This window comes from Narcine bancroftii, chromosome 1 (genome assembly GCF_036971445.1).
Source record: "Narcine bancroftii isolate sNarBan1 chromosome 1, sNarBan1.hap1, whole genome shotgun sequence".
Taxonomy (NCBI): domain Eukaryota; kingdom Metazoa; phylum Chordata; class Chondrichthyes; order Torpediniformes; family Narcinidae; genus Narcine; species Narcine bancroftii.
Window position 1 is genome coordinate 124,717,646 of NC_091469.1, and position 22,681 is coordinate 124,740,326.

Genomic DNA, 22,681 nt, shown 5'->3' on the forward strand with positions numbered 1-22,681 from the left:
ACATTCATCAGAGTATTGAGTATAGAAGTTGAAGATTATGTTGAAGTTGTATAAAATATTGGTGAGGCTCCATTTGGAGTATTGTGTTTCAGTTTCAGCTCATTTAAGGCTGGGGAAGAGTGCAGAGATTTACAAGGTTGTTGCCGGCAATTGGTGCTGAGCTACAGGGAATTGAGCTTGCTAGGGGTTTATTCCTTGGAGCACAGGAGGATGAGAGGTGATCTTATAGAGATGTACAAAATTATGAGAAGAATAAATCATATGAGAGCAGAGCTTTTTATCCACAGTCAGGGAATTAGCAACCAGAGGACATGAGTTTAAGGTGAGGTGTGAGAGATTTAACAGGAATGTGGGAGTCAATATGTTTAATATAGAAGATAGTGACTATATGAGAAGTGCTGCCAAATGTATGGGAAGGGCAGCCAGAGGAAGTGATAGAGGCATGTACTATTGTAATGTTTGAGAAATGGGGTAGGTTTAGAGAGATGTAGGCCACATCCAGGCAGGTGGGATGAGTGTGGGTGGGGCTGAGTGTGGATGGGACATTTACGTTGGCGTGGGGGGAACATTTTAGTTGATGTGGACAAGTTAGGCCAGGGACTCTTGTTTCCATGCTGTATGACTCTAGCCTGTCATTTACAATGTTATCTGGCCTCATATTTTATTTCTTTTTATGGCTGTTGTTCTGGTTAGTTTCAAGTTACTATAGTGAAGCAAATATTGAACAACACAAAGCCACGTATAATTATTAAATGCACACACTTTTAATCATCCAAATTTGCATACAAATTTCAGTGTTTTGGAAACATGAAAAGAAACACATACAGCACTAATTAAAACACGAAAGTCTGTATACACCGTGGTTGAAGTAAAAACACAATACTGGAGACACTCAGCAGATCAAACAGTGTATTTTATGTAGCAAAGATACATAACCAATGTTTCAAACTTTAGCCCTTCATCAAGGTGTGGACACAATGTGGGCAGGCACTGGAACATAAGTAGGGAAGGGGCAACACAGTCTCATAATAGATGGATAAGAGAGGGAGGGCACACCAACAAGCAAGGAAAGGGTGGGGGGGGGGGAGATGGCTCTGTGAATAGAGAGGGAAAGGGATGGAGAGCTGGAGGAAAAAAGACAGAAGATTTGGGAAGTGAATGAGAACGGGGAGTAGGCTAGCAGAAACCAGAGAAATCAATGTTAATGCCATCAAGTCAAAGAGTGCCCAGATGTAAAATTGGGTGCTTCTCTTCCAATTTACACGTGGTCTTGGTTTGACAATGTACGAGGCCATGGACGTACAGAAGTGGGGCACAGAACTGAAATGGTTGGCCACCGGGAGATCCCCGTCACTGACAATACATGTTTCCACTGCCATCTTCTGCCTTGAGACTTCCAGCTCTGATTCCAGGCCTCTCAATGTGGCCCTGACATGGCCACCTGTTACCTCTTGCCTGTGCTCCTCTCCCTGACCATCTCCCCTACTGCGCCCCCACCAACCATTTTATTCAAGTGCCTGCCCGCATTTTGTCCTTGCCTTGATGAAGGGCTCAAGCCTGAAGTGTTGGTTATGTATCCTTATCTTTGCTATATAAAAGTACATTGACCTGCTGAATTTCTCCAACATTGTGTTTCTAATACATACAGCACTGCTAAATTTTCTCATTATGTAAGTAATATTGTAAATGGCCAGCTTGAATAGTTCTTGGGTTGCTCAGATGAATCACTAAACCAGTTTTGAAAAAATATCAGCTTTGTTTATAACTAAAAACACCTTGGCAGTGTAGGTATTAGTGGTTACTGGTGTCACAATCTACTTTAATATTGCTATAACCTTCATAGAGTGGAGAGTGGTTTTAAAGCTTGGGTTTGGAATTTGTGTTTAGTGTATCTCCAGTAACAAGGAGAAAACTTTGTTGAAGGATAGAAAGAAACAGTCCTAGCTGAGCCCCAGATGTATAGCAATATATCCAGTTGACCATTTAACAATCAATTATCACAGTATTTCATGATGGTGGAACCCAATCATTACAGTGTAAATAGCGTGCAAAAATAACTTTGAAAGAGGGCTGAATAAACCATTTTTTTCATTAAAGTTTATTACACTGTTATCCCAATTCGTACCTCAGCATCCAATAAAGCAGACCCAGAATAGTGTATTGAGGTTAATATAGCAGAAATGAGAATATTGATTGTTCATGATTAGTGGTTGAATGTAGCATCATTTATCAAGCATTCTTTATCAAGCATTCTTATGTACATATTACATTTGGTATAATCAAACTACATAGAAAATGATGACATACACATAGATTTGTCAAATGGCCCATAAGCAGTGAAAGAAAAAAGGCCCCAGTATCTGAAAAGTTCCAAGTTTTACTAAATTTACTGCTTATTTGTCCCTACAAAATCTGCACCACACCATAGAAGAAGCACCCTGCTCATACTCCCATCTTTGCTCTTTCCAAAGAAAGCTAACCTGAGTTGGCTAGGGAGCAAGGAATGACTCGAGTGAAATTCACACCTGCCTCCTTTACCTCAATAGCACTAGTTTTTAGAAACTCTGCTCAAACCAACAATTACTTTGGGGGAAGGGTTGGAAGGAAGGAAGGGAGGGTTGGGGTGACAGGGGAAGCAGAAGGCTAGGGGTTTGGCAGGAATTTAGAAATCTGAATGTTATTTGATGATCCACTTTAATGTGACCAAATGAACACCTGAATAAAATGGTTGGTGGGCAGATGGTCAGAGAGAGGAGCACTAATTTAATAATACTGTTAAGAAACGATGAATTATTTCTGGATGATGCAATACTCTGTCTTTATAAAGTGGATCCAGGAACTAAAATTAAAAAGTTCCCTCAGATAAGCCCGAATCAAAACCAATGTTCCTTGTTTATCATGTAGGAATGTTCCATAAACAATTTCAACTTTTCTTTTAATTATTGCACATATTTCACACATGGTGTAAATTTTAAATAATGGCTAAAATCTTAAAAGACTATATGGCACATAACATTTAATCTATTGAGTTACTTAACAAACATTAGCCAGACTTTTTTTTTGAAATTTAAATGTGGTTAAAATATTGCAGAGCTACTACACACAGGTTTATTGGCACAGGTAATACTTGACAGGCCAATTTCTGGAGCCCATTTACTTATTCACAAATGCATACAAGTCTTTGGAAAGACAACCATCTTATTTACTTTCATAACAGACTAAGTTTCAGATGCATCTTTGCTATCGCATTTAACCAAATTGATCAGTTTTTAGGAACGCATGACTTCTGTTTTGGTTTTCCAATCTATGTTCTCCCCATTGTTCCAAGTGCAATCTTGAAAATTGTATGTCCTAATTTGCAAATCACCATGTTGTTCTTGTATGAAAGGATAGAGGGGAGAAACGTTTAAATCAAATTCAACTCCTGAACCTCTTGTATCAGATTTTATCGAGGAGTGAATATGACCAACACATTCCATAAGAACAAGGTGATGGCACTGTAAACACTTGGTGGTGGTTTGCATTGAAAGTTGCTCACACAAAGGTAATGACTGAGAATAACCAGGACAGACAATACTCGATTATATTAAAAGGTGTTTTGGTTCTCACTTTCATTGGCATTAAACATTTTTTTTTGGAAAAATTTTAGTGGAAAAAATAATCACTAATTGCACTAAAATTGAAGCAATTAAAATGTATAATAAAGAATTATTGGTACTGATGATAAGTACAACTGGACCAAGTTGTTTACAAAACAATAGTCTTCTTCAGGCAAGAAAGATTTACAGTTCACTGAATGTAGCTTTACAGTGTCCTTAAAGTTTTATTAAGCTACATAGTTACATCAGTAGTGACTATCTCAACAAATATTACATAAAATGGTGCATTAAAACCAGTTTTATATCCTAGATATTACCCAAATGCACCCATTGAGAGATTTAAACCTAGGTCACACTTTAATCTCTTCATTTCACGTCATTCATCTTATGCTCACCGTGCCGTAGAAAAAAGTTAAATCAATCCACCATATTCCCAAGAAGGGTAATGCAAAACAATTTCATGTACTGCATCTAAATATCAAGGTGCAACACTGCCCAGTCAATTGAAATATGAACACTTGCCTTGAAGCTTGTTCAGTGAATGTGTTGGTAAAATTGGAACCAAAATCCATGCTGAACATATTTCAGAAAGATTCTTGCTTGTAATATATTCCATAGTGAATGAAATTTTAGTCTGGAAATTATTTTCTTTTGAAAGTTTATAATTTTTTTTTGTAATTATCCATCAGTGTTTGAACATACATAAAGGAATTTCAATGGCTCTGAAATGTGACCTGGCTTTGCATTAATACAGACAGTTTAAAAAAAATGCCAGTGTCCAGAGTGAAATGTTCTCAACAAAGTTCTGGGTTGGTGTGACACTTTTCCTGTATTATCGGCCTTGGGATCAGGTCCAAATCACTGATTTAATTTTAAATTCACTGGGAAGATAGTGGCCAAATTTTCTGGTACCACGTTTCAAAAGCAAAAAGAGAAAGGCTACCCCAAAAGCAGAAATGCAAGATGCTTTCTCACAGCAGGCAGATGAGATTCTTCCCTTCTTCAATTTCTTCCTGTACTTTATCACTTGATGTCGCGATTTCTGCTTGTGCAGATAACACCGCACAAAGGAACGTAAGGACTGTACCGCCAACAGCTGTGTAAAAGGCCCAACCCAGAGAACAAGCACCTAACTGATAAGGCGAAACATCTGGTCCACAATAGTCCACCACCTTCTGAGAACCCCATCCAGCAGGATGCAGGATCAGGCCAAGAATTAGGAAGAGGCCTGAAAGAAATAACAAATGAAATACATAAATATAGAAGAATATCACACAGTATTGGTATTCCAGCATTGTGGATTTTTCATTGAAATGCCGCTACTCCCACGATGTTTTTCCAAAATTTGTTCACTTGACTTGCTTCCCCATGGTGCTAACTCGTGCTAGGCATAAGCAATTGGAAACCTTCAATTGTTACGCCTAAATTACATTTTTTTGTGTATAAAACCACACAGTGAATACCGTCAAGTTTTTTTTTCACTGTGGGAACTATTAACATTGAACAAGATCCTGAGCTTGACAGAAGTCTTATTTTTTACTAAGGTTTTCGTATACAGTAAAAGCCCTAGTAACCGGGATTCAATCAACTGGCAGCCTCAAGCAACCGACAAAAAAAAACATTCTAAAAATTAAAATAAATAAGAGGTAAAATAAAATGTAAGTTTGAAATTGTAAATGTTCTCTGAAGTAACACGTAAATATTTGGAGAAAATGGGAACAAATATTCAGCCAGCAGTGCCATGGTTGTGCTTTGCTCACAGCAGCTGTTGCGTGAAATAATAATGGTGTCACCCAAGATGGCTGGTTGATGCCACTTGCCACTGGGATGATTTTCTTGAAGTGTCTCCTTATCGCTGCTTGGTAAGATTATCTATTTTTATTAGTATATCATTATATTAATGAGGCTTTATCTGTAAACTTTGGGGGGGAGGGTTAATTATCTATAATATTGTTCATCTTTCCGGCAGCTCCACAGAGGGGAAGAACCTACAGATGCAGTGATGGTTAAATATTTTCAAAGAATGTGACTGAAAATAAAGTGATTTAAGGATGATATATTCATGCGAATGAAGTTTTTTCAGTGTAAGTACAGTAAATTATTTTTGTCTTTTAAATTGTTAATCTTAATGTAGATGTAAGAGTAAGTCTCAAGCAACTGGAAAGTACACTTATCTGACATCTAATAGCCTGAATACACCTGGGATTGCTTGATCTCTAAAGCTAAGCAGGCAGTACTTGGAGGGAAGACTGTTTAGAAACATCAGGTGCTGTAGGTTTCTGTGAGAGGTGTTGGACAAAGTGGTGATTCTCTGTCTGCCTTACGGTACACAAAAGTTAAAGAATTTCATGCATCTTACATTCTAAATGTAGTGTTACATGACAATATGGAATCTTTACCCTTTACCAATCCCCATGAGTGCTGGATACCAGTGGTTTTACTGTAATGGGAATCAAGTCCTGAAACCTATCAAATTGTTCCATGAGAATGTGATAAGGTGGAATATCTCCATCTTAAAGAAAACAAGAATAAAACAGTAAGAGACATCACCCAAACATTAGGATTACCAAAATAAATGGTTTGGAACATCATTAAGAAGAAAGAGCGCATTGGTGAGCTCAGTAATCACAAAGGGAGTGGTATTCCACTAGGAAGACTTCCATATTGATAACAGAAGAATCTCATCATTATGAAGTAAAATCCCCAAATGCCCGTCTGACAAATCAGAAACACTCTTCAGGAGGCAGGTGCGGTTGTGACAATGACCACTGTCTGCAGAAGACTTCATGAACAGAAATAGAGGCTACATTGCAAGATGCAAACCATGGCAAAGGTGGTTTGCTTTGGATCTTGGGCAGTTCCTTTATGCCTCCACACTTAGATACACATTACTCTTGATCCTATCCATCCACAAGACTTTTTTCCAGAATTCTGCAGGTTCTTGTAAATAGTTCTTGGCAAACTGTAATCTGGCCATCCTATCTGTGGCTAACTGGTGGTTTGCATCTTCCAATGTAGCTGCTGTATTTCTGTTCATGACATCTCCTGTAGACAGTAGTCATTGATACATCCACACCTGCCTCCTGAAGAGTGTTTCTGATCTGTCGGACAGGAGTTTGGGGATTTTTCTTCATTATGATGAAAATCCATCTGTCGTCAGCAGTGGAGGTCTTCCTTGGAATACCAGTCGCTTTGTGAATACTGAGCACACCAGTGCGCTCTTTCATCTAAATGATGTTCCAAACAGTTGATTTTGGTAATCCTAATGTTTGGGTGTGGTCTCTTACTGTTTTATTCTTGTTTTTCATCTGTTATAAATAGCTTATTTGACTTTTATTGGCACAACTACAGACTCCAAAGATGATCGAAAGCTTAGAAGCAAGCCTAGCTCTCTTATACCTGCACCAATGAAGCAATTTAAAATGCCTGAGAAATCACAAACACCTGTGATGCCAAATAGACCAAACATTATGATGCCCTGAAATGGGAACAATGTATAAAATGTGTTGTAATTTCTACATGGTCAAACGAAAATGTGTACAAATAATCGAATAAAATCTAGAACATGGTTCTCAACCTTTTTCTTTCCATTCACATACGTCTTTAAGAAATTCCTATGCCATCGGTGCTCTGTGATTAGTAAGGGATTGCTTAAGGTGGCATGTGAGTTGGAAGGGAAGGTTGAGGACCACTACTCTAGACTCGATTGTTACTGAAATATTTTGCTTGAGAAAAATTGTCATTGGCCAATTTCCTTTGGAGTTATGAACCTATGCACATAACGAGTCAATTAGGGACAATTAAAACTGTGGTAGCAATCCCTTACTAATCACAGAACACCTATAGCATAGGGAATACTTAAATCGATATGCAAGTGTAAAAAAAAAAGTTGAGAACCACTGTTCTAGAATGTGCAATTTAATTACACGTGAATTATTTGATTACAAATTTAATCAGCACAGGGGCAAATAAAGTCAAACATCTTTGTCCCAATGATTATGTAGGGCACTCTTGGTGTTTTGGGGGATTCGATGTCGCTTATAATAAAGGTACATGGTATTTCCTTACATTTATTCTTAGCTAATAGGGCTGAAGCTTTAAACCATCTTTAACTAGATGCTGATTGTCAAGTTTATTGTCATCTGATTGTACAAGTACAACCTGAAGAAACAGTGTTCTCCAGTCCTCGGTGCAGACACATAGCCAGACATAACACATATAGAGACAAACAATACATATGCAGGACAAGTATTCAGAGATACAAGTAAATAAATAAAGTGTTTCATGAATATGAGAGTCCCGGATGGATAGTGTGAGCATTTCCATTGGGTTTTCAGCCTTCCCACTGCTCAAGGGAAAAACCTGTTCCCCAGCCTGGTGGTGCTAGCTCTGATACTCCTGTATCTCTTCCCTGATGGCAGCAGCTGAAAGATGCTGTGTGCGGGGTAGAAGGGGTCCTCAAGGATATTGCGCACCTTTTTCAAACAGGAATTTTGGTCATCATGTCGATTGGGGGGGGGGGGCATGAAAAGAGGGGAGGGGGTCTCAGAAATGAAAAGTAATCCAATCCTTGGTATTATAGAAAATAAGCTTTTGAAATTAAGACTCAGGGACAGATGAAACATTCATCCAACGTGAGTCTAGATAACACTGTGAATTTAATACAGATTTGACAATGGCATTTAGGAAATTTGTTGAAATTACCCACTGCAAGCTGAAAGGAGTTTGTACGTTTTCCCCATGTCCACATGGGTTTCCTCTGGGGGCTCCACTTTCCACCCACATTCCAAAGACCTAGGGGATTAGGGGGTGAATTGGACACATGGGTGTATTTGGTTCGTGCTGACTCATGGGCTTGTTACCGAGCTGTATCTCAAAATTAATTAAATCAATGATCCAATCCATTTTGTAAAACATATAAAACTACCAGACAAATGTATATACTTTCTTCGTAATCCAAATCCAGTATCCAGAAAGAACAAGCCCATTACAGTTTCCCCATCCAGCCATCTTGCCTTTGCTCTGTGTGGCTGGGTAAGAGGAATAAAGTTCAGCATCTCACAGTGATGCCTCAGAGCCTTTGGAATCAACAGGTAAACAGGACTTTTGTATATTTCAAATATTAAAATAAATAGTGACGAGGAGCTTCTTCAACATCACCAGGTGATTCAACAAAAATACAACCTTTCATCCTGGGAAGATTTTCTGGGTGAAGGGACTTGCGTAAAGGAATTTGTATTTTCTACACTGAAAAGAGCACTTGGCACTTTCAGAACGTTTGAACCCAAAGTCTATCGATGTGTAATTAGGAGAAATTAGCAAATGATTCTTGAAACAACATAACAATGGAGGCTGAGCTATGAATGCAAATGGTTATAAATGATCAGATTAGTAACCAGTGACTTTAAAATTTTAATTTTAAAATTAAGTTAAAATTTCACCAAAGAATTAAAGAATTTGAATTCTATTCAAAAAGGTATCTGGAATTAAAAACTGGCAAGGATAAAGTGCCCATAAAGCTGTAAGACTGTAATTAAAACCAAACAGATTATTCAGTGTTGTTTGGGAAGACCACATCTCTTGATATAGTTCACCCATGAATGATTCTAGTGTCAGCTAATACGGTTACTGTCGAGCAACCCCTCTTAAATTCTGCTCTAAATAACCCCAATCTTAGGACTAGCATAAATAGAAGAGATCACTTTAATTAGACAATTCATCATGAATATGTTCTAATAATAGAATATGAGCTGAGGGAATATTTATTATATTTGAACATTGTAAACAGGACAATGTATAAATTATTTATGATTCATATTCTGTATTCTTAGGTTGTGAGGTTACTGTATGTTCACTATGTAACATGGAATATTTCTCTCTTCCAAATCAATAAAAAAATAAAAAAGATAAGAAAAATATCCATCTGTACTTTTATTGGCAATTTGGATTGCGCCTCAGCTTTCATTTGCACATAATTGGTGGTGTTATGATGTAGTTCCTTTGGTTACGGAATTGTAACTAATGGAAAATGGACACATTAGCAGAAGTCAGCCTCATTAATATATTTACAAAGGACAGTCAATTGTGACTGATTGCAAACTATTGTCTGAACAGTTCACACATCTTGCCATTTATCAGCTGCAAAAATCAATGACATTCAACTTCATATTCCTACTAGACTAAAGATCACATTTGTATTCCCTCTTCAATTTTTTTTTGTCAGAGAAGAAGGACTTTAACACTTCCATTCCTTGGTTTCAATGGGTTGAAGGAGCAGAATTAAGATCTGGACATGATGTGACAAAGAGCTTAAAACTTTACACAGGGTTCAGAAAATTACAGAACCTTGCAGCAAAAGATGCCTTTTGGCATAAGGCAGTGAAAAGGTTATCACCATAACCCCCACCTTCCTGCTCTTCACCTACTGCCCTGCATCTATTTAAATGGAAATTTAATCTGACTCACAGAGCAGTTGAAGATTATAGTGATACCAAATTTTGGGAACATTACTTGATTCAGGAATGGGAGAAATACACAGTAAAATGATATATGGGCAATGCATTGTGCAAGTGAAAAATGAAAATTTGAAAATCCATTTATAACACAAAGGATCTCGAGCTATTTCCTAAAATGTCAAATGAAATTAAATTCATTAACATACAGATTTCACCACTGTTACTGCAAAAACATCACACAGTGACTATACATTTATTATTCATGTAGTTTATCTAAATATTATGCCATATGTGTATTAGAACCCTCAAACAGCTGGACAGTCAGAGAAGGTGACCAAATAAATTAAAATCTGCCTTGCCTGAGTTCCTCTTCTATACATTCTTCAGTGGACTTTGTTGAAGATTAAGAACTAACAATGAGTGAAAACACAATGTTGGTGAAACTCAGCAGGTTAAACAGTGTACTTTATATATTAAAGTTAAAAGATACATAACCAACGTTTTGGGCTTTTCGTCAAGGTCTGGAAAAATGTCGGCAGATGCTCGAACAAAATGGTAGGGGGAGGGGTAGTGGGGAGTAGCACAGACCCAAAGGCAGAGATAATAGGTAGATAAGGGAGGGAGGGAAGGCACAGCAGCAAGAAAGGGGGGAAGAGGGATGGCTCTGTGAATAGAGAGGGAAGGGAATGGAAAGATAAGGGAAAGAAGACAGAGGGAAAAGGGAAGGGAGGAGAATGGAGAGTAAGTTAGCAGAAAATGGAGAAGTCTTATGTTAATGCCATCCACTTGGAGAGTGCCCAGATGGAAAATCAAGTATTGTCTCTCCAATTTGATGGGATAGTACATGAGGCCATGGGCAGACATGTGAGTACGGGAGTGGGCCGCAGAATTAAAATGTTGGCCTCTGGGAGATCCCTGTCTCCGAGGTGGACAGAGCAAAGGTGCTGAGTGAAGCTATCTCCCAGACTGTACCCAGTCTCTCGGATGTAGAGAAGGCTGCAGCGGGAGCACTGATGCAGTAGGTCTCGCTCACGGATACACTGAAAGGACTGTTTGGAGACCTGAATTGTGGTGAGGGAGTAAGTGTGGCCTGCGGCCACATGGGAATGTACCATGGTTGGGGGGGTGATTAGTGGGAAGGGATGGAGTAGATAATGGAATCACGGAGGGAGCAGTCCCTACAGAAGGCAGAGAGGGGAGGAGAGAGGAAGATGTATCTAGTGGGATCATGTTGAAGGTGGCAGAACCTACAAACATAAGAATATAAGAAATAGGGGCAAGAGTCAGCGATCCGGCCTGTCGAGCCTGCTCCACCATTCAATGAAATCATGGCTGATCTGATGACAAGCTCATCTCCACCTACCTGTCTTTTTCCCCCATATCCCTTAATTCCCCTACTTTGTAAAAATCTATTCAACCTTGCCATCAATATATTTACTGGGGTAACCTCTACTGCTTCAATAAGCAGCAGATTCCATAGATTCACTACCCTTTGGGAAAAGCAGTTTCTCCTCATCTCCGTCCTTAATCTACTACCCTGGATATTGAGGCTACGTCTCCTAGTTCTCGTCTCCCTCACTACTGGGAACAACTTACCTATCTTAGCTATGCCTTTCATAATTTTATACATTTTTCATTCTTCTAAATTCATCTCTCATCTGGCTAACCTTTTCATCTCTGGAATCAACCTGCCGAACCTCCTCTGCACCACTTCCAAAGCCAGTATATCCTTCCTCAAGTAAGGAGACCAGAAATGCATGCAGTCCTCCAGATGCAGCCTCATCATTGCCTTGTATAGTTGCAGTATAACCTCCCTGCTCCTAAATTGAATTGCTCTCTCAATGAAGGCCAACATTCCATTTGCCGCCTTGATATTCTGCTGCACCAGCAAACCAACCTTTGCGATCCATACACAAGCCCTCACAAGTCCTTCTGTATGGCAGCAGGCTGCAATCACTTGCAATTTAAATAATAATTTGATCTTCAATTTCTCATTCTAAAGTGGATAATCTCACATTTACCAACATTGTATTCCATCTTCCAGACGCTTGGCCACTCACATAACCTACCCATATCTCTCTGCAGACTCTCCATATCCTCTGCGAAATTTACTTTTCCACTCAATTTAGTGCCATCAGCAAATTTAGATACACTACACTCTGTCCCCCCTTCCATATTACTAATGTATATCGTGAACATTTGCATGCCCAGCACTGACCCTGTGGCATCCCACTCACCACTGTTTGCCAACCAGAAAAACACCTCTGCATCCTGCTCTCTGCTTTCTATTGGTTAACCAATCCTCTATACATGCTTATCCATCACCCCCAACTCTAGGCATTTTTATCTTGTATATGTCTTTTATGCATCACCTTATTGAACACCTTCTGGAAATCCAGGTTAACAATGTCCACCTGCTCCCCTCTATCTACTGTAGCCATAAAATTCATAGCAATCAAAAGAAATGCCTTGGAGAACTTGAATGACTGCATGGCCATGTTGGTAGATCAAGAATGGTTCTTGTTCTATAAGATTGGTTAAACATGAATTTGTTTAACCAATCTTACAGAGTTTTTCGAGGAGGTTACCAGGAAAGTTGAAGAAAGGCTGTGGATGTTGTCTACAGGGACTTGAATAAGGCCTTTGACAAGGTCCCACATGGAAGGTTAGTTAAGAAGATTCAGCACTAGGTATTCATGGTGAAGTAGTGAATTGGATTCGACAACAGCTGGATGTGAGAAGCCAGAGAGTAGAGGTGAATCACTGTTTCTCCAACTGGAGGACTGTGACTAGAAGTGTACCTCAGGAATCAGTGCTGGGACCATTGTTGTTTGTCATCTATATCAATGATCTGGACGATAATGTAGTAAATTGGATCAGCAAGTTTGCAGGTAACACTAAAATTGGAGGCGCTGTGAACAGCGAATAAGGTTTTCAAAGCTTGCAGAGGGATCTAGACCAGCTGGAAAAATGGCAGATGGAATTTAATGCAGACACGTGTGAGGTGCTGCATTTTGGAAGGATAAACTAAGAAAGGTCATACATGGTAAATGTTAAGGCATTGAGAAGTGCAGTAGAAGAGAGTTCTGGGAATACTGATTCATAATTTCCTTGAAGTGGCATCATGAGTGGATAGAGTTAGAAAGAGAGCTTTTGGCATATTGGCCTTCACAAGTCAAAGTTTTGAGTATAATAGTTGGGATGTTATGCTAAAGTTGTATAAGATATTAGTGAGGCCAAATTTTTATCAATAAGAAAGAAAGAGTGCAGAGAAGATTTACTAGGATATTGCCTGGATTTCAGGAACTGAAAAGGTAAAGGTTAAATAGGTTAGGACTTTATTGTCTGGAGTATAGAAGAAATGGGGAAACTTGATGGAGGTAATTAAAATTATTAGGGGGATAGACAGAGTAAACATAGATAGGCTTTTTCCACTGTGTGTAGGTGAGATATAAACCAGAGGACATGGGCTAAGAGTGAAAGGGACAAAGTTTAGGGGAATGTGAGGGGGAACTTATTCACACAGAGAGTGAATGGAGTGTGGAACAAGCTGCCAGCTGAAGTGATGAATGCAGGCTCAAGAATTTGGATAGGAACATAGATGGGAGAGTTATGGAGGGCTATAGACTGGTTGAAGGTCAGAGGGACTAGGGAAAAAAAATGGTTCGGCACAGGCTAAAGGGGCCTGTTTCTGTGCTATAATGTTCTATGTAATGTTGCAGGCAAGAGAGGTAGCAACTCCAAAGATTGTTCTAGATAAAAACACAAGCCTTGCAACTGTTAGAGAGGATGACAGAAATCAGTGACAGACTGTTGCAACTGTACCACTGAGGTTTACTCAGTTCTTCCCATCTAGTTGCACTTTGACTTGACCAAAGTTTGCTGTTGCAAGGGCGGCATGGTTAGCTTAGCGGGTAGTGCAATACTATTTCAGTGCCAGTGGCCCGGGTTCAAAGCTGGCGCTGTCTGACAGGAGTTTGTGTATTCTCCCTGTATCTGCATGAATTTCCTCCTGGTGTTCACCTACGAAACCTACAAGGGCTGTAGGTTAATTGGGATGTTTGGGTGTCACAGGGTCATGAGCCGAAAGGGCTGTTACCGTACTTTATGTCTAAATTAAAAATTGGAAGTCTCGAAGTAATGGTATTAATTTTACTCTGATTTACCAGCAGGGGCAAGACTATTGCCCCTTAAGATGATGATTGGTATGTTTTGCTTGGATCTGCCAGATCAATCATAAGCACAAGGATAAGAGAATGTACAGACCAACTGATTCCTAAGTTTTAGCTAACAAATAGGAAGCCATCTCAGTGGAAAAAAATGTTGCATCATTTGTTTTGTAAAATACTGAGTCAGAATAAATGTTGCACCATGCTGGGACACAATGCAGGTTGCCTCATTATGAGAATTCATTTTCAATTTCCGAAAAGAAGTGACGGAACCTGGAATACCACCAGCTCTCCCGCTTGCCAAAATTCTTTGTGTGAACCCTCCTATTGAATGCCAACAATTCATCAGTGTCATCTTGGTTGAAAAATTATATTATGCGGTGTAAACCTTTAAGCTTAAGGTAACCGAATTTTATTAAACTTGTGTTCAGATAAGTAATTCTGACTTCTCGATTTTTTATTCAGCCATCCTGGATAAATAAAGTGTATAAGGAGTTCATCTGAGAGCTGTGAATGTTGTCAATCTCAAAGAGCAAAACAGTAAAGACAGATAAAAGAGAACTTCATTTCAGCCCCTCCTTCATCTGTTGAATGTTTAAAGCAGTAAGATATACCTTCTAAAAAAAAGCAATTAAGAGTTATCAGACCCTTGCTTTCTTTTTGTGAGTGAAAATCTACAGTGATACAAAAAAAATCAAAGACATTTAGCAAAGCACAAATTATTAAACATTCACTCATGAGCACACTGAACTCACTCAAGAACAATGCATTCATGCTTACATCATTCTCTCCTCCGAGGGAAAGAACCCTTTATCACATGATCACAACTATTCCAAAGGATCAGTGTTTAATCAAAATGTTTATGAAAGAATGTTCAGTCAGAACCTAATGTTGCAAGTATATTTTGTTGGACAACTGTGTTGACAATAACAAAAATTTTAGCAACTGTTCAAAATACTATTATAATATTTAATGTTGAATTAGTGAAATGGATTCAACAATAATTGGATGGGATATGTCAGAGAGTAGTGGTGATTGAGATTGAGGAAAAGTTGGATAAGTATATGGACAAGAGAGGTGTGGAGATGTGGAGGGTTATGGGCCAGGTGCGGGCCATTGGACCTAGGCATGAGTTGGTATTCGGCATGGACTAGAAGGGACAAACTGGTGAGTTTCTGTGATGTAATTGTTATAGGTATTTACTCCACAAGAAGAATTACCGTTCAGAACTAAGATGATGTAGAAGTCATAGAGTCATGCAGTGTGGATCCAGGCCCTTTGGCCCAACTCGCTTAAACCAACCATCATGTTCCACCAGGGCTGGATTAAGGCCAACTGATGCCCTAAGCACAGCCCAACAATGGTCCCCCCTCGACCCTTCCAAATGACAAGACATTAAGACTCACTAAGTGTTGAATGTGAAATAATAGATTTAAAAATTCAATTCTCTTCCAGTTCAAACCCCACAACTATATTAAATATAACCTGTATATATGTTTTTTTTTCTAGGGTGGCCATTCCAAAGGAGGATATGGTAATTGGTTTTATATACACACACATACACACACACATTGTGTCTAAAAATTTCATTTTTTTAATAAGATTTAGAAGGTATTGCAAAAACAACAAATGAAAACACTCTATAGTATAGTAACCTATGCCCATGTCCTCCTTTGGAATGGCCACCCTAAAATTTGTGAGGGGCCCCTTTTTGTGGGGCCCTAGTTCAGCTGCACCATGGTAAATCTGGCACTGGAAAAAAACTCTGGTACCTCCTTCCCTTTGTGCCTGCCCTAAGCACATGCTTATTTTTGCTTAATGGTTAATCCAGGCACACTAGCCCAACCCTGTCTGAGCTGGGCCCATATCACTTTAAACCCATCCTATCCACATATCCATCCAAATGTTTCTTAAACATTGCAACAGTACTGCTCTCAACTACCTCCTCAAGCAGCTAGTTCCATACACACTATCCTCTGCATAAATTAGTTCATTCTCAGGTTCTTTCTAAGACTCTCTCCCCTCACCTTATCCCTATGACCTCTAGCTACTGAAAGTCTCTGCATTCACCCAATCTACTCCTCTCATGATTTTGTACACTTCTATAAGATCACCCTCATCATCCTGAGTTCCAAGCCTGCTCAACCTCTTCCTATAGCTTAGGCCCCAGAGTCCTGGCAACATCTTCGTAAATCTTATCTGTATTGTGACAGAGTATGTAGAGGTGGTTTGGGAGGAATTGTTAAAGCAGCTTGCACACACACATTTTAAAACACAGAATATTTGCAGGACTTTTGCAGAATGCTTTTTGCAGGAGGCAACAATGTATGGACAGCAGCTTGCCTGGGAAAGCATGTGATCTTTGCAGGCAGAGGAGAACAGTTTTGCTCTCAGAGAGGGAGGGTGTGAAACAGAGAGAGGAGACAGAAATCAGTTCCAGAAGGACAAGCTGGCAAATTTTGGAAGGCTGCCTGGTCAACGGAGAAGACTGGCGGTCTGAAAGGTGACCTGAAAGAAAGAGGATCATCTGGAGAACCCTGAAGTGGGCAAGTTTCGTCAGCAAGACTAATTGAGAAGGAATCAGTTGCAGATGTCCTGGAAAAGTAATCTCTCTCTGAAAACCAGCGAGAACCCTTCTGAGTGGTAACCATTTGCCTGTTAAACACCAAAGACTGGTGAACTTTGTTAATGCTAACTTCTGTGCACAGTACAAGAATTGCCTGCAACCAGTGAGATTGGACTGTGATCCAAATAACTTTTCTAATCTTACATACACCTGCGCTTAGTATTGGGGGGGGGGGGGGGGAAATTAAGTAGTTAGGTAGGTAAAGTAATAAGTTAAAGTTTAATTTTGTTTTCTTGTTCAAATATAATTAAAAACTACTTTTGTTTAAGTAACCCTGTGTTGTGGTGCATATCTATTGCTGCTGGTTTGTGGAGTCCTCTGGACTCCATAACAGCATCCTCTCCAGTCCTAAAATATTACTGCAGCATGCTGACCAAAACTGGCCACAGTACTCCATGTGGATTATCACCAATGTCTTATATAACTGCAAAGTGACCTCCCAGCTTCCAATCTCCATACTCTGATTGTTGAAGGCCAATGTGCCAAAAATAGTTTGTTTATCTACTTTAGGATCCATTACTATGGGGTTTTAAATACATATGCTCTATTTGTTGCCATTGGGCATCTGTGGTAATTACATATGCACACAATAGCCCATTAAATTTAAGAAGTTAGAGAGTTTTTGAGAAGTCAGGAAGGGTGGTCAGGATTTCTGGATTTCCACTGTACTCTCTCTCCTTGGATCCCACGAGATATACTGGTAATCTTCCAGAGCAGCCTACCAAGCCAAACCTGATCAAATGCCTTGCTGAAATTAATATACAGGTATACAACATCTACAACTCTGCCCTCATTAACCTTCTTGCTCACAAATTGGATCAGATTTGTTTACCATGACCTCCCACTTACAAAACCATGCTAATTACCCTAATCAACCTTTATCCATCTAAGTGCATGTATACCTTAGAATACTCTTCTTCTTTGGCTTGGCTTCGCGGATGAAGATTTATGGAGGGGGTAAAAGTCCACGTCAGCTGCAGGCTCGATTGTGGCTGACAAGTCCGATGCGGGACAGGCAGACACGGTTGCAGCGGTTGCAGGGGAAAATTGGTTGGTTGGGGTTGGGTGTTGGGTTTTTCCTCCTTTGTCTTTTGTCAGTGAGGTGGGCTCTGCGGTCTTCTTCAAAGGAGGTTGCTGCCCGCCGAACTGTGAGGTGCCAAGATGCACGGTTTGAGGCAATATCAGCCCACTGGCGGTGGTCAATGTGGCAGGCACCAAGAGATTTCTTTAGGCAGTCCTTGTACCTCTTCTTTGGTGCACCTCTGTCACGGTGGCCAGTGGAGAGTTCGCCATATAACACGATCTTGGGAAGGCGATGGTCCTCCATTCTGGAGACGTGACCCACCCAGCGCAGCTGGATCTTCAGCAGCGTGGACTCGATGCTGTCGGCCTCTGCCATCTCGAGTACTTCGATGTTACGGATGAAGTCGCTCCAATGAATTTTGAGGATGGAGCGGAGACAACGGTGGTGGAAGCGTTCTAGGAGCCGTAGGTGATGCCGGTAGAGGACCCATGATTCGGAGCCGAACAGGAGTGTGGGTATGACAACGGCTCTGTATATGCTAATCTTTGTGAGGTTTTTCAGTTGGTTGTTTTTCCAGACCCTTTTGTGTAGTCTTCCAAAGGCACTATTTGCCTTGGAGAGTCTGTTGTCTATCTCGTTGTCGATCCTTGCATCTGATGAAATGGTGCAGCCGAGATAGGTAAACTGGTTGACCGTTTTGAGTTTTGCTAGAGTTTTACTAGAGAATACTGTAGTAACTTACCAACTATAGATGTGAGGCTCACTGGCCTGTGGATCCCAGGCTTTTCTCTGCAGCCCTTCCTGAATAAAGGCACAACATTTGCCTCCCTCCAGTATTCCAGCCCCTCACCTGTACTTAAGGAGAGTCATGAATCTTACCTGCAATTTCCACTCTTGCTTCCCACAGTGTGCTCAAATAAATCTGATCAAGCTCTGGATATTTAACTACCTTCATATGCACCAGGATCATCAATGCCTCCTGAACTGTAATGCTGATTATTCTCAAGACACTATCATTGTCCTCAAGTTTTTCTCTATAGTAAAGTCAGAGGAGAATGACTCATTGAGGACTTTGCCCATTTCCTGTGGCTCCACACAGGGTTGACCAAATTGATTCCTAAAAGGTCCCACTTTTTCTCTGCTCATCCTTTCCCCTTTATATACATAGAATCTCTTGGTATTATCTTTAATATTATCTGCCAAAGCTACCTTCTGTCCTCTCTTTACCCTCTTGATTTCTTTGTTTAGCTTACTCTTCAGTTCCCGAAACTCCTAGTATACCCTCGATTCAAACTGCTTATACCTGCCCCATGCCCCATTGTTTTGGACCAGAACTTGATTTTCCCTGATCAGCCAAGCTACTCTATGCTTGCATGTCTGACCCTTCACTCTAACTAACTCCCTTATTCTTTGTGACTTGCAAGCCTAGAGTATGTTTTAGCATTTCACATGTGAGAAGATTTGTTCGGATAGACAGAGATGACCTATTTCCTCTGATAGGAGAGTGAAGAACAAGGATCTTGACATTTACAACTAGCCTGTTAAAGAATGAAATCAAAGAAATTTATAGGGTTAAAATATCAACCCTCACCCTCATCAAAGAATAGCAGCCAACAGTTACATATAGGATGGAAAATGCATTGACTTTAAAATAGTTTCATAAATCTGAAGTATCAAATATATGACTGAAGCAGAAGGAAAATGCACATTATTAAACCATAAACGAAGTATTTTTTTGTGTTTACTGAACATTTGGATTACCTCATGTTTTTAAAGCTTCTTCTGAACTTCAAATCCATAACTTCTATCACTAAGAAGCACGGCAAATGCAGAGCAATATTGCCACCCATCCATTCCCTCCAAGTTCTATGCCGCTATGACTTTGAAACATATTGTTCATTTTTCTTTATCACTGGGTCTAAACCCTCTCCAACATCACTGAGAGAGTATTTCAATTTTCAAGGATAGGCAATAAATGCTGGCCTTGCTGGTAATGGCAGGATACTGAAAAGATTATGTTACTAAAAAGGTGGCCTATTAAAGATTTATTTACACACACACTTCTATATTTCTTGAAATTTATGATTATTATCTTTACTATTCACTATGCACCCCAGGAAATGTTAAAGTCATCCTTCATACACCCAATATCAAATTGTCTGCTTTATTCCAGACTGAAAAGACAAACTGTATCAGTGCTTCTTTTTTCTCCTGTAATCAAGTTGATCTCTTATTCAGGTGGCCAGCCCCTCAACTTTTATTTCAAGGCTTTAACCAGGCTTAAGTCTATGATATGGAACATTATCAGACTGATAATCATATATCTTGATCAATCCTCTGCATTATTCCTTTAAATAAATCTAACAAGTTTATTCAAACATGATTTGAATTTTACAGATCTCTATTTCCTTTCATTAAATGGAAAGCTATGCAGTGGCACAGCTAGAAAACCTGCTGCCTCACAGTGCCAGAGGTCGAGGTTTAATCCCGAACTCGGGTGCTTTCTATCTGCAGCTTATGTGTTTCCCCTGTTGATATGTTTCTTTTATTGTAATAAAGAAACTTGATTTCTTTTAAAATAACTATCTTTATTAGCTATTGACTCAAGATCATGTGGAGGCATTCATCTTGAATCAACTGAAGGTGCCACAAACTAGTCTCTGACTCCTTCTAGTGGTTAGGAGGATCACTAGCACTCTATCACTACATTCCTTTTCCTTGAGATGTTTAATCTAACACACTACCCACCAATGCAGTATTCATTTCAATTTACAGTTCAAATCAGACATAAACATTACATCAGCAGCACAAACTTTTAAAATTTGCAGTTGTTTTTCTTTTAGATATTCAGCTTGTCAGGTGCTTTAATAACATGTGTGGATCTTCTTGACACAGTCTTGACATAGTCTATGCTGGTCCACTACTCTCTAGCGCTGGTGGTGTTTTCTCTGTTGCTGTGCAGGCTGGATCTTCTGCATTTGTCTGTTCCTGCACTGTCTCCTGCATTTTCAGCAGGCTCTTTCAATTCCTCCTCAGTATTTGACAATCCCCTGTTCTGACAGTGTAGCATCTTGCATTTACTTCCTCCAGAACTGTAGCCTTCTTGACCCAAGTGTTGGAATCTCTGTCTCACTGTGTCATGTTGTGACAGTGGCACAAAGCTTCTTGCTGACTTGTCAGAGTTTGCTTTTTGTCTCCTTTGCAGATGCTTTTTTTTCCATTCAACGTCTTTGTTCTTGTTTGGGTCTGCAGACTAGTGAAGTGTGGTGTGTAGTCTATGAATTTTGAGAAGTTCAGTGGGTGCCATGTTCAAGTGGTGAAGCTCTGTAACTCATTTGAGCGAGATATGTTTCTGTTTCACTGTCTAGTGTTTTCTTGAGCAACTGTTTAACTATGTGAACTGTTTTCTCAGTTTTACCATTTGAATGTGGATGCAGAGGACTTGAAGTCACATGTTGAAAATCATACTCCTGCAAAGTTCTGGAATTATCTACAGCTATAGCATGGACCATTATCACTGCAGGCAATTTGAGGATTTCCATATCTTGCAAAGACCGATTTCATATATTTGATCACACAACCAGCAGACATGTTAGGAAGCAGCACAATCTCCAGGTAGTTCGAAAGATAGTTAATAACCAGCAAGTAATTATTTCCATCCATGTGGAACAGATCAGTCCCGACTTTCTGTTATATTTCTGCTGGTATGTCATGGGTTCTTTTGTCTGCTCTACATGTTGTTTCAAACAGATCTCACAACTTGAAGCCATCCTGTCAATGTCAGCATTTAGCCCTGGCCAATGAACAACAGTTCTGCCCCTCCTCTTGCACCTTTCTATTCCAAGGTGCCCATCCTGCACCCTTTTCAACATCTCTTGCTGCAGTGATTGAGGAAGGACAATTCAGCTCTGTCTGAGTAGAAGCCCATTGACAACACTCAGCTCAGCTCTGATGTTATAGTATGGCTGACATTTACCTCTAGGCCATCCTTCATTCAGATTCTTGATGACCTTCTGTAGAACTGTGTCATCTTCTGTTTCAGCTGCGATCTACATGGATTTCATGTCAGATACGGGAAGAGACTCAGTGATCGGGTTCATGTGGAGATTCACATCTGATCTGTGGAGCTCTCACTCTGCGTCATTGCCCTGGATAATGCATCAGCCAACACAATAGGTTTCCCTGATCTGCACATCCTCTTGATGAGGCTAAAGTTTTCACAAGCTTTATCATCCAGCAGTGATTCATGTCAATGCTCTGTCCATTATAGGCTTTGAACTATACAGGATTTGCATGCATGTATGGGTTTATCTTCTTTGCCCTGATGTCAGACTCACAGATCAAATTGACCTATGCCCCTGTGTCCAGCTTGAAAGGAATATCTACTCCATTTGTATGTAATGATACAGTCCACTTATCCTACTCCACTCTGTTCATGTTTGGCTGTTGGATTATAGTCTTTCTGCACTACCATGCCCACTAAGAGTGCACCACTGAGAGCAATTTCTTCTATAGTGTGCACGCTTTCACTTCTATTTTGTTTCCCTTTGGAAAAACATTGCGTAGTGATTCTGCCCTTTGTACCTATTAGACTTTTCCATAGGTGGGGCATTGTTTTGGTGCATGTTGAGCACCATATAGTTTGCAAATGAATGTCTCTCCTTTTTGTTGTTTCCTCGATCTCAATTTCTGCTTGTGTGTGTGTCCCGACACTGGCTATGGCTATGCCTTCATTTTCATTGGCTTTTGCACTATCACTGAACTTTTTCACATGTTGCAGAGCTAATTCACTGGGGTGGCATATATTC

General features: G+C 39.8%; 1 protein-coding gene across 3 annotated transcripts in view; it reads right to left on the reverse strand.

The window, feature by feature from the left end:
- Positions 1-759: 759 nt before the first annotated feature.
- LOC138763673 (LHFPL tetraspan subfamily member 2 protein-like) overlaps positions 760-22,681 on the reverse strand; it is a 271,965-nt gene continuing 250,043 nt past the window's right edge. For all 3 annotated transcript variants that reach the window (XM_069938217.1, XM_069938223.1, XM_069938234.1), the window contains one exon: positions 760-4,827. In XM_069938217.1, the coding sequence (XP_069794318.1) occupies positions 4,571-4,827 (257 nt within the window). In that variant the 3' untranslated portion in view covers positions 760-4,570. The remainder of the gene's footprint in view (positions 4,828-22,681) is intronic.